General features: G+C 42.3%; 1 protein-coding gene across 3 annotated transcripts in view; it reads right to left on the bottom strand.

Moving 5' to 3' along the window:
• Nucleotides 1-719: 719 nt before the first annotated feature.
• Nucleotides 720-12,696, bottom strand: part of LOC142312318 (uncharacterized) — a 34,532-nt gene continuing 22,555 nt past the window's right edge. For all 3 annotated transcript variants that reach the window (XM_075351246.1, XM_075351245.1, XM_075351247.1), the window contains one exon: nt 720-3,999. In XM_075351246.1, the coding sequence (XP_075207361.1) occupies nt 1,481-3,916 (2,436 nt within the window). In that variant the 5' untranslated portion in view covers nt 3,917-3,999 and the 3' untranslated portion in view covers nt 720-1,480. The remainder of the gene's footprint in view (nt 4,000-12,696) is intronic.

The following is a 12,696-nucleotide window of genomic DNA, read 5'->3' on the forward strand; positions in this document are numbered from 1 at the left end:
TGCGCAGATGAGTCAGAGCGGCACTAACAGTGACAGGAGGCAGAGCAGGGGGATCGCTCTCGCTGCTTGCCGCTGCAGAGGGAATGGGCTTGTCACTAATCATATCGGCAATGTGCCGATATGATTAGTGAAATTACCAGCCGGGGGGGGGGGCCTCTCTCACATATCCATAGGGGCCCAGGAGGGGTAGGGGGGGCGGGGCCCAGGGGGCGTGGCCATCAATAGCAGGGGCCCACCGGGGGTTCTCCCGACCGCCTGTTGGGCCAGTCCGCCCCTGCATACAGCTAGAATTGTTAAAGCATGGCACGAGGACCATTCTAATGAAGTTAAGCATCTCATCTGGCCCCCACAATCCCCAGACCTCAACATTATTGAGCATTTATGGTCGATTTTAGAGATTCAAGTTAGACGTCGATTTCCGCCACCATCGTCGCTCAAGAACTGGAGGCTGTTTTAACTGCAGAATGGGCTAAAATTCCTTTAGAAACAATTCACACCTTGTATAAATCCATACCTCGAAAAATTCAGGCTGTAATTGCCGCAAAAGGTCGACCTACACCATGTTAAACTAACTTTTGTTGATGTTTCCAGGTGTTTCCATTATTTTGTCCAACCCCTGTAAATAAACCATACTCGGCTGATTTAGTTGGAGACCCCCAAGGTTTTATAAAAGGGCATGTAGAAAAACTGACACTGGACACAAGTGGTAAAACTGCGGTAGAACGTTTATTGATTTTTGTACATAAATTGATAACATTTAGATGGATTCAGACGACCCTCAGACAAACCATGATTAACAAAGTCATTATTACAGGACTGTATCAGTCGGAATTTTATGGTTATATAAGCAGCATAAAAACAGACGGTAGCATTCAGTTATTCAAGACGCTTAAAAGACACAGCAAATTTAACTTTATTAAAAAGGTTGTTTTTTTCTTTTTTAATAGGTCATCCAACAGTTGAACAGTTTGTGGATCATACAGGAATGATTGACACATTAATAGTTGGGTGTTTTAAAACAATCACAAATGTAACAGAAAATATCATAAGAATTCCAGTGCATGCAAAAAGAGAAACTTTTTCCATAACAATTAAAATAGTTAAAAGAGGAAGATTGGCAACTTTGAATGTCCTTGTCTATTTCATGGCTTCACGTTAAGCATAGAAACTTGTGAACCAGCAGCTATGGATGAAATGGGCGACTCATCAAGTTCTAGGTCTTGCCACTAAGTGTCAGATTATGTTGGGGGACACCAAACTTATGTTATGGTTATGTTTTTAAGTGCAAATTTTGGAAGGGCCAATTTTAAATACTTATTCAATTGTTTCAATTATCCAAGTCTTCTTAAACCCAATATTATCAGTATTGGAGTAGACAGAAGGGAATCAATTCCCAATGGTCTTTACTTTGTCTCTGTTACATGTTTTGTTGTACAGTTTGTCCCTATGTGAGTTTTTCTTTGCATTTAAACTATGATTTTCAAGTAGAACTTTCCTCACCTAGGTGTGATAGTGGATTTTCCCCTGTGTGACTTCTACAATGGACAACTAAATCTGATTTCCGCTTATAACATTTGCCACAGTCTGAACATGAAAATGGCTTCTCCCCTGTGTGAATTCTTTGGTGCTTAACAAGACTTGAATTCTCTGCAAAACATTTCCCGCATTCTGAACATGAAAATGGCTTCTCACCTGTGTGAGTTCTCTGATGTGTAACAAGATGTGATTTATTGTTAAAATGTTTCCCACAATCTGAACATTGGTATGGCTTCTCACCTGTGTGAACTCTCCTATGTGCCACAAGATCTGATTCAGCTTTAAACCATTTCCCACAATCTGAACATGTAAATGGTTTCTCTATGTGAGTTCTGTGGTGTTTACTTAAACTTGAATTATTTGCAAAATATTTACCACATTCTATACATGAAAACAGCTTCTCCCCTGTGTGAGTTCTATGATGGGCAAGTAAAAGTGTTTTCCGATTAAAACATTTCCCACAATCTGAACATGAAAAAGGCTTCTCCCCAGTGTGAATTATCTGGTGTTTAACAAGACTTGATTTCTCTGCAAAACATTTTTTACATTCTGAACACGAAAATGGCTTCTCACCTGTGTGAATTCTCTGATGTGCAACAAAATTTGATTTCTGGTAAAAACATTTTCCACATTGTGAACATGAAAAGAGCTTCTCCCCAGTGTGAATTCTCTGGTGGCTAAGAAGACTTGATAAATTTACAAAATATTTTCCACATTCTGAACAAGAAAAGGGCTTCTCCCCTGTATGAGTTCTCTGGTGTTTAGCAAAATATGTTTTATCTGTATATCTTTTCCCACAATCTGAACATATAAAAGGCTTCCTCTTTGTGTGTATTTTTTGGTGCCTAACAAGATTTGATTTATAAGCAAAACTTTTCCCACATTCTGAACATGAACATGGTTTCTCTCCTGTGTGAAGTGTCTGGTGTTTAACAAGGCTAGATTTATGTACAAAACATTTCCCACAATCGGAACATAAAAATGGTTTCTCCCCTGTGTGAATTTTCTGATGTGTAACAAGAGTTTGCTTCACTGCAAAACATTTCCCACATTTTGGACATGAAAATGGCTTCAACCCTGTGTGAATTCTCTGGTGTTTAACAAGACTAGAAATCTCTGCAAAACATTTTCCGCATTCTGAACATGGAAATGGCTTCTCCCCTGTGTGAGTTCGCTGATGTGAAATGAGCTTTGATTTTTCTGTAAACCATTTCCTACATTCTGTACATGAAAACAGCTTCTCCCCTGTGTGAGTTCTATGATGGACAAGTAAGTATGATTTCCGATTAAAACATTTCCCACATTCTGAACATGAAAATGGCTTCTCCATAGTGTGAATTTTCTTGTGTTTAACAACACTTGAATGCTCTGCAAAACATTTTCCACATTGTGGACATGAAAATGGCTTCTCACCTGTGTGGGTTCTCTGATGTATAACAAGTAGAAATTTCCGATAAAAACGTTTCCCACATTCTGAACATGAAAAGAGCTTCTCCCCTGAGTGAATTTTCTGGTGTTCAACAAGCCTTGATATATTTACAAAATATTTTCCACATTCTGAACAGGAAAAGGGCTTTTCCCCTGTGTGAGTTCTCTGGTGACTAACAAAATGTGATTTGTTGCTAAAATTTTTCCCACATTCTGAACATTGGTATGGCTTCTCACCTGTGTGAACTCTCCTATGTGGAACAAGATCAGATTTAGCTTTAAAGCATTTCCCACATTCTGAACATGAAAATGGTTTCTCCTCTGTGTGAGTTCTGTGGTGTTGAATTAAACATGAATTATTTGCAAAACATTTTCCACATTTTGAACATGGAAATGGCCTCTCCCCTGTGTGAGTTCTATGATGGGCAAGTAAAAGTGTTTTCCGATTAAAACATTTCCCACATTCTGAACACGAAAAAGGCTTCTCCCCAGTGTGAATTCTCTGGTGTTTAACAAGACTTGATTTCTCCGCAAAACATTTTCCACATTCTGAACAAGAAAATGGTTTTTCACCTGTGTGAGTTCTCTGATGTGCAACAAAATGTGATTTCTGGTTAAAACATTTCCCACATTGTGAACATGAATATGGCTTCTCCCCTGTGTGAACTCTCTCAGGGCTAACAGGCTTTGATTTTTTGTTAGAATTTGGCCCAAGCTCTGAAGAAAATGTTTTCTTCTCGGTGTGAGTTTTTTTATGTTTAGCAAAAGAATCTTTGAGGGAAAAACGTTTACCACATTCTGCACTTGAAAATGGCATCTTTACCTTAAGATCAGTTTTCTTTTTAACATCTCTTTTGTGACTTTTATTTTTCTTAATAGTCTGTGAAGTATCAAAAGATGATAGATCTTTGTTGTGAAGGGATGATGGTATATCTGTAATAATGGCATACATTTCAGTTATATCATGTTTGATATCTAGGTCTTCTGATTTAAAATATGAAGATGTCAGTTGTCCCTCTGATCTTGTACAGTCACCTGCCAAGAATAAAGATTACTTTGTAAATCAAATTATATTTTTATAACATTTCTAAAATATCCATAGAAATTACAAGTTATGTAGAGAAATTAAATTATTAGCTACTACTAAAAGAGTCCACAATTTAAGTCACCAAAAAATGTTATGGACTTCAACATATAACCAAACCTTTACGAAAGTCCCAAAAAAAACAAGACCTTAGTTATGTTTGTCAATTGAAAAAGACTAAAATTACTTACTGGTAATGGCATTTTCCATGGGCCATGACAGCACCACACGAGAGAGCGATCCGCCCCACAAGGACAGGAAACCTACTTAATAAAAAGTACCTCTCCCACACATTAATTGGGTTACATAGAATGAGACGCTCTCCCACAAAGTTACATATACACACACCATCACCAGAAATAGCAAAAAAAAAGAGTGCCCTGAAACACACACCACATTACAGTTAGTGCAGAACAAAAGCTGTGAAAAAGGTCGGGAATATAAGGGTGCTGTCATGGACTCTAGAAAATCCTATTACCGGTAAGTAATTTGGTTTTTCCCTTCTTCCATGACAGCACCGCACGAGAGATTTAGAGCAAATCCCTCAGGGAGGGACCACTGCTTGCAGAATCCTTCTTCCAAAGGAAAGGTTACCAGAAGAGGATAGATCCAATAAAGTGCTTACAGAAGGTAGAATGAGAGAACGAAGTCGCTGCTTTACATATATGATCAATCAACGCTTCCACTTTCTCAGCCCAGGAAGTCGCAAATGCTCTAGTAGAATTGGCTTTAATACCTACCGAAACTGAATTACCACTGTAGGAGTAGGAGAAGCTAATAACATCCCTAATTGATCTCATAGTGCCCTTTGATACACCTAGGCCTTTTTTGGACTCTGAAAGAAGACAAATAGCGACCAACTTTTTCTCCATGGTTTAGTCCTGAAAACAATCAACTAGGGACCTCCTGACATCTAAGATGTGAAACTTTTCCTCCTTTGGGTTACTAGGCTTAGTGCAAATTTTACAAGCCAAATTACTGGATCCTATGAAATTTAGGAGAAACCTTCGGAAGATAGGCTGGGTCTAGTCTTAGAATTATCCTGTCCTCAAACATTCGAAAATAGGGGGGGGGTCCACTGGCAACTCCTGGATAGCACTGACCCTATAATATGAAAACATTTATACACAAGATACATGTATACACATGTATATACACAGCATGTGTATACATGCATCTCTGAGTAGTGCAGTCTGGGGTGGTGGTCCTTTGCGACCGTCTCTCAGTACTATTGCCTCTGGTTCTAAATGTTGAGGTTTCTGTATTTAATATGTAAACATTGAAGATCAGCTCACTCCAACAGAGGAGGTCACAGCCAGTGCACGGAGCCACCCTAGCTTCGGACGGAATCTTGCGGAGAAGAAAGAAAGAAAGTCTCCAGCATCCACAGAAGGCACATGTAAGTAAATAAAAAAAAAAAAAAAAAAAGTCTATTGAAAATTCAACAAAAACAGCTATGGAACTAGATGTGAACCACCATGATACAGACAGTGGAGGATAACCTACGTGTTTCGACAAAGACATTCTTATTCATGAATAAGGCGTCTTTTCGCCAAAACGCAAAGGATTATCCTTTACTGTTTATTTCATGGCGGTTCACATCTAGTTCCATAACTGTTTATGAATTTTCAATAATGACTTTTTTTTAATTTACTCACCTGTGCCTTCCATGGATGCTGAAGACTTCCCCTTTCTTTCATCACTGACCCAATGGGCTGAGGTCAGAGCCACAGAGAGTGCGGTCTTTAAAGTAAGATTTTTCACTGTAGAGGACTCTAAAGGTACAAAGAGGGGTTCAGAGGGGTTCAGTTAAAGTTCAGATCCCAGGGAGGTACCATTGAAAGATGTATCGCCTTACCTCTATCACACACCCTTATAAATCTAACAATTCATCTATTGCCTGCTAGGTCACTATTATATAAGGCTTCTAGGCTTCTACTTGTGTTTTGCACTGACGAGTAAAATCCGATAAAACATCGGATTGCTCTCCCTCTAGTGCAAAACTATGGGGCAATGTCCATCTGTGATTTATTTCTCATGCCATAGTGGCATGCGGAATGAATCGTAGCATGCTGCGTTTGGCAGTGAGTCTCGGCTCACGCACCCCCATACAAGTCTATGGGACCACGTGAAACCTCGCACTGCACTCGCATGTAATCCAAGTGCAGTGCGATATACGAAGAGACAGGCCGTGGAGAAGATGAGGAGAAAGTGCTCCCTCCCTCTTCTCCGCAGCTGTGATGCGATCGCAGTTGCATGAACCTCTGCTCACACTCGATATCGCTTCCAATGCGCTCGCAGCAGAAGCTATACGCAAGTGGAATCGTACCCTATCGCTGATATCTGCAACCTGAGTACTGGTGGATAACCCCATGTCTCAACCTTTCTGAAGGAACTCTAAAATGGGTCCCACAGGAATTTTGTCACTTAGCAGACCCCATGAATTAATAAAAACTTTCTAAAAAGGTCCTGCCATATTTTGTCACTTTTACCAGCTTTCTATTTTTAAAGTAAGGTAAATGTGAAATTTGGGGAAAAACCTTCCTGAATCAGAAGGGACCTTCAAATTCCAGACTGTCAAATATAGCCCCACCACTTGTGGATGCCAGATTGGACCATGACTGAAAAGATCTAGAATATCTGGAAGAATCCACGGATGGAAGAACAATATTAGTCTCATCCATGAAAACCATGGTCTTTTGGTCTTCCCATACTGTCAGGACTACTTGATTCATCCTTATAGGAAAAAAGGCGTAAGCCAGGTGAAAGTCCCAAGCAATCTGGAAGGTATTTACTACATGAAGCTTTTCCCTGGGATTTAAGAAACCAAACCTTTTTACATTCCTGTTCCACCTGTTTGCGAAAAGGTCTATACTTGGAAGTCCCCATAAATCCACTGTTTGCTGAAAGACCTTCTAATTCAGAGCCCACTTGCCCCTGTCTTAGATGACTGCAACTTAGCAAGTCGGCCCTGGTATTCTCCTTTCCTCTGATGTGTCAAGGGTAAAAAGGGTTTCTTCCAGCTTGAAAATTTCCTCTGTCACTGCCACGAGAGCTTTTGATCTTGTTTCCGCACTTATGATTGATATAGGCAAGCGTAGTTCGATTGTCTGACAGAATACTGACATGCTGGTTCTGTAGATCTGAGAGCAAATACACTGCTCAAAAAAAATATAAAAGGGAACACTTAAACAGCACAATGTAACTCCAAGTCAATCACACTTCTGTGAAATCAACATGTCCAGTTATGAAGCAACACTGATTGTGTATCAATGTTTCCTACTGTTGTGCAAATTGAAGAGACAACAGGTAGAAATGATAGGCAATTAGTAAGACACCCCCTATAAAAGGAATGATTCTGCAGGTGGTGACCACAGACCATTTCTCTGTTCTCATTCTTTTTGCTGTTGTTTTAGGTCACTTTTGCATTTTGTCATTGCGAACACCCTAGAGGTAGCATGAGGGGGTGTCTACAACCCACAGACGTTGCTCAGGTAGTGCAGCTCATCCAGGATGTCACATCAATGCGAGCTGTGGAAAGAAGGTTAGAAATGTCTGTTAACACAGTGTCGAGAGCATGGAGCAGATACCAGGAGACAGGCCAGAACACCAGGAGACCTGTAGAGGGCCATAGGAGGGCAAGAACCCCGCAGCATGACCGCTACCTCTACCTTTGTGTAAAGAGGAACAGGAGGAGCAGTGCCAGAGCCCTACAAAATGCCCCTCAGTATGCACTAATATCCTGGGGTCTGCTCAAACTGTCAGAAACAGACTTCATAAGGATGGTATGAGAGCCCGACGTCCACAAGTGGGGGTGGTGCTTACAGCCCAACACTGTGCAGGGCGATATGCATTTGCAAGAGAACACCAAAATTGGCAGATTCGAGATTGACGCCCTGTGCGCTTTACAAATCAGAGCAAGTTCACACTGAGCACATGACAGATGTGACAGTCTGCAGACTCCGTGGAGAATGTTCTGCTGCATGCAACATACTCCAGCATGACCGGTTTGGCAGTGGGTCAGTAATGGTGTGGGGTGGCATTTCTTTGGAGGGCCGCACATCACTCGATTTGCTAGCCAGAGGTACCCTGACTGCCATTAGGTACCTGGATGAGATCCCCAGACCTGTTGTGACACAACATGTAAGTGCAGTGGGCCCTGGGTTGATATTAGTGGCCTGTTGGATGTCATTTTGCAGGGCTCTGGCACTGCTCCCCCCATTCCTCCTTTCCCAAAGGAGGCTGTAGCGGTCCTGCTGACGAGTTGTTGCCCTTCTATTTCCTCTTCTACATCTCCTGGTGTACTTGCCTGTCTCCTGGTATCTGATCCATGCTCTGGACACTGTGCTGACAGACACAGCTAACCATCTTGCCACAGCTCACATTGATGTTCCATCCTAGATGAGCTGCACTACCTAAGCATCTTTTGTGGGTTGTAGGCACCCCCTCATGCTACGTCTAGGGTGAGAGCAATGACAAAATGGAAAAGTGACCAAAACAACAGCCAAAAAGGATGAGAACAGAGAAATAGTCTAATCACCACCTGCAGAACCACTCCTGTCTTGCTAATTGACTATCATTTCTACCTGCCTGGTCCATGTGTACAACAGCAGTAGAGATTGATTCACAACTGATGTTACTTCATAACTGGACAGATTGATTTCACAGAAGTGTGATTGACTTGGAGTTACATTGTGTTGTTTAAGAAGTGTTCCCTTTATTTTTTTGAGCAGTGTACTTCATTGCATATTTTACCACTAGAAGCTCTTTTATATTGAAGGAACTTCTTATTTCTGGTCTCCGTCAAGTCCCCTAGGCTAAACCATACATCCGATGAGCTCCACAGCGCCCTGGACTTGCATCCATGGTTACAACTGCTGTAACATGATTTACCCATGGGACACTTTTTGACAAATTCTTCATGCTCCACCAACATAAAAAGGCTTCCATTGTGATTAAATATCTATCCTTCCTTCCAGATTCCCTCTTAGCCTCCTTTCTCCTAAGAGTATCTACTGCTGTAACTGCCTGGTATGAACCTGAGCCCAGAAAAAAGCGGCAATGCATGAAGTTAGGGACCCTAAGGGTATGTGCCCACAATCTGACTCACTGCGTCCTAGACGCAGCGGGTCCTGACCTGCGGGTCCGCGAGTCTCCTCCGCGGAACGCAGGAGACTGCAGCTGCTCGTACCCACAATCAAGGTTCAGTGTGCTGTAGTCTCTTGTTTGTGTTCTCCCTATGGAAGATGCATGCGACTCTGCAAACAATTAACATACTACGGTCTGGAAAGAGGTCAGTGTTTGCTGCGGAAAAAACAAGCACAGTGGGCACCAGATTTATAGAAATCCCGTCCACTATGCTTGTACTGTACAACGCAGCATTATGGAATCAGCGAAAACACGCTACATCCAAAACGCTGCAAACACTGATCCTGGGCACGCACCCTAACACTGACATTGCTTTTTTTAGTGTCATAGAAGGTCTTTTTTATAGTTTCTGACTGCATATATTTTTATAGTTTCTCTTTTCTTCCGGTAAGTAACACATCTGAGTTACAGAATCTAAATGATAACATAAAAAGGATTGAACTCTCAGGGGAATTAATTTTGACTTCTCTAGATTCAGAAGCAAGCCTAGCTCCTCCACAGTGGCTCTCACTCTTGCCAAACATAAGGTTCCTCTGATGTGCCCACCACCAGAAAATCAGCCAGATATGGTATTATCAAAGTATCGTGCTCCCAAAGATGTGCAGTCACCTCTATGTCACTCTATGTTGAGCTCTAAACTCACCAAATGTCATGGTGACTTCTGACCCTGTTCACACTGCAGAGTCTGACACGCCACCTGGTGCTTTTGAGTTGCACAGACTTGGGCAATAACCAGTTGAGCGATTATTAGTGATCAGGCTAGCAGGAGTGAATTTCTGCTTGCCTGTGGATTGCTGCTAGGATCACAGGTTACTGGAGACCTACCACAGCCACCTCCGCCCTTGAAAAGATGGTAAAACCTCTTCCTCCAAACCGATTATAGCTTCCGAATACCAGTCCTTGTGCTGTGGTATCTAGTCCAGGTGATACCCTGTGTGTTATTTGGTGTGTTGTGCAAATATCCTTGTTTATTTCCTCCCTGATTTTTTATTTCCTCCTGAGCACATATTTTCTTACCTCTGTGCATGTGCAGGGAGTTTGAGTTTAGTTTTTACCCTGTCTAGCTCTTTGCGTGTGATTAACCACTTGTGTCCTGGCCCTCGCCGGGGGTGGGGCAGAGGGGGGTATAGACCAGGGCTTTTCAGGATCTAGGGTTTGGAAGGCAGCCCAGACAGTCACCATTAGACATATCTTTGGGAACAAGGACAGCTAGGGTCCCCATAGCCCTAGAGCAAGTACGTGCCCCAATTACAAGTTACCTTTTCAAACTTTGTAACATTATAAATCGGTCTATTAAAATTTCTCCATGAACCCCGTAGCTTCCCTTGAGAGGCATTTGCAGGCGTTGTCACTACAGGTGGTGGCATTAAAAGAGGCAGTTCAGCAACAGGCTCAGTCTTCTACCTCGGCGCAGTCCGGGTTGGTTGTCTGATCACCTGAACCTAAACTGCCTCTTCCAGGGTGTTATGCTGGGGATTGCAGCTGGATTGTCTCCTTCCGGGAGGCATGTAAATTGTATTTTCGCCTGTGTCATCTTAAGGCACAGCGCGTGGGTATTGTGGTCTCACTTCTGAGTGGTGACTCACAAGCTTGGGTATTTTATTTGCCTCTTGACTCCAGTGTTTGGATCTGTGGATGTTTTCTTGGGGGGGTTTTTTGCGCCCGGTCTCAACTAAGACGATCCTGATCAGGTGTCGTCGGCTGAGTCGGAGATCCGTTCACTTCAACATGGGAATCAGCCGGCTGAGGATTACAGCGCTGAATTCCGGCGTTGGTCAGTGGATACACAGTGGAACAACGCTGCCTCAAAAAACAGTTTTTCAGGGTGTTTCCGATAGGGTGAAGGAGGCCTTGGTTATGTACGAGACTCCCTCCCTCACTGGCGTGAGCCTTGGCTCTGGTAATTCGCATAGATCGCTGGTTCCATCAGAGGTCTCATAATACCAAGTCTATGTGAAAGGGGGCAGCAGCACCCGCTTTACCTCCAGAGGCCTCACCCGAGCCCATGCAGTTCGGTCTGACGTCTCTGATGAGGAGAGAGTTCCCTACTTCTAAAAGGGAAAGTGTATGCTTTTTCTGCAGTAAAAAGGGTAATTTGCCCCATAGTGCGTAAGAGAGGTGGGCCGTCGGGAAACTGTTAGACCAAGGGGGATTGGGATTCCAACCTATGTCTATTTCCTCCACCATGGTATCTCAGTGTTTTTTTACCTGCCAAGGTAAAAACACAGGGGTAAGAGGACTTAATTCAGGTGTTTCTTGATAGTGGTTCTGAGGCCAACATAATCGAACTGTTTGCTCGCTCTTCTGGGTTAAGGGTTGACATGTTATCCAGTCCTATACGGATTTTTGTCATCTACACGTCACCCCTCTCCCAAGGGGTCTTCAAGGAGTGTGTAAAGAGATTAGAACTCCGCATATGGGTACTCCATTCTGAGCATATTACTTGCCAGGTGCTCAGAGAAATTGTGTTAGGATTCCACCTTGCCAGGTGCCTACACAAATTGTGTTAGGATTCCCTTGGTTCACATTACACAACTACGTAGATGACTGCAAGACCCAGGACATAGTTCAGTGGAACTATTACTCTAAGGAACACTGTCCGGAGAGCTGTGTCTCGACCGTAATATCTATTATCCCAGAGCCTCTGTCAGAGCTTAGTGATGTTTTCTGAAAATGGTTGTCAGGATCTGCCGACTCACAGGCCTTATGACTGCACCACAAGGTTGAAGCCAGGGGCCAAGTTGCCCAACTGGAGAATGTATAATCTGTACGGTCCTGAGAAACGAGAACTCAAGGAATACATAAACTGAGTTTGGCCAATGGTAACTTTAGACCATCTTCATCCCCAGTAGCGGCAGGATTTTTCTTTGTAAAAAAGAAAGATGGTGGACTACGCCCATGTTTGGTTAACCAGATTATGATTCGTGATCCGTAATCCAATCCCTCTGATTTTGGACCTAATTAACCAGATTTTCAGTGAAAAATTGTTCTCCAAACTCTAGCTCAAGAGGGGCCTATAATCTGATTCAGGTCCGATGGGGATGAGTAAAAAATGGCATTTTATACACCTGAGGATCACTTTCAAAATCTGGAGATGCTATTTAGTGTAACCAACATTTCATAAATTATCTATTTGCTCACTTATAGGGGAAATTTCTTATCATATACTTAGCTGATATTCTCATTTATTCTCTAGATCTTAGTCACACATGAAACATGTTAAACAGATTTTGCAGGGCAAACAAATTGTATGCTAAGTTAGAGAAATGTATATTCACCATTCAGGAAGTGCTATTTCTGGGTTATATTATTTCTGCCCCTGGCTTTAGGATGGATCCCTCCAAGCTGCAGGCTATTCTAAAATGGGACCGGCCTGAGAATCTTAGGGCGCTGCATTGGTTCTTTGGTTTTGCAAATAATTACAAAAAGTTTACAAAAAAAAAAAAAATTTAATTTAATAATTATTTAAAAAAAAACAAAATTCAGGTAGACCCGTAGAA

Source organism: Anomaloglossus baeobatrachus, chromosome 5 (assembly GCF_048569485.1).
Source record: "Anomaloglossus baeobatrachus isolate aAnoBae1 chromosome 5, aAnoBae1.hap1, whole genome shotgun sequence".
NCBI lineage: Eukaryota > Metazoa > Chordata > Amphibia > Anura > Aromobatidae > Anomaloglossus > Anomaloglossus baeobatrachus.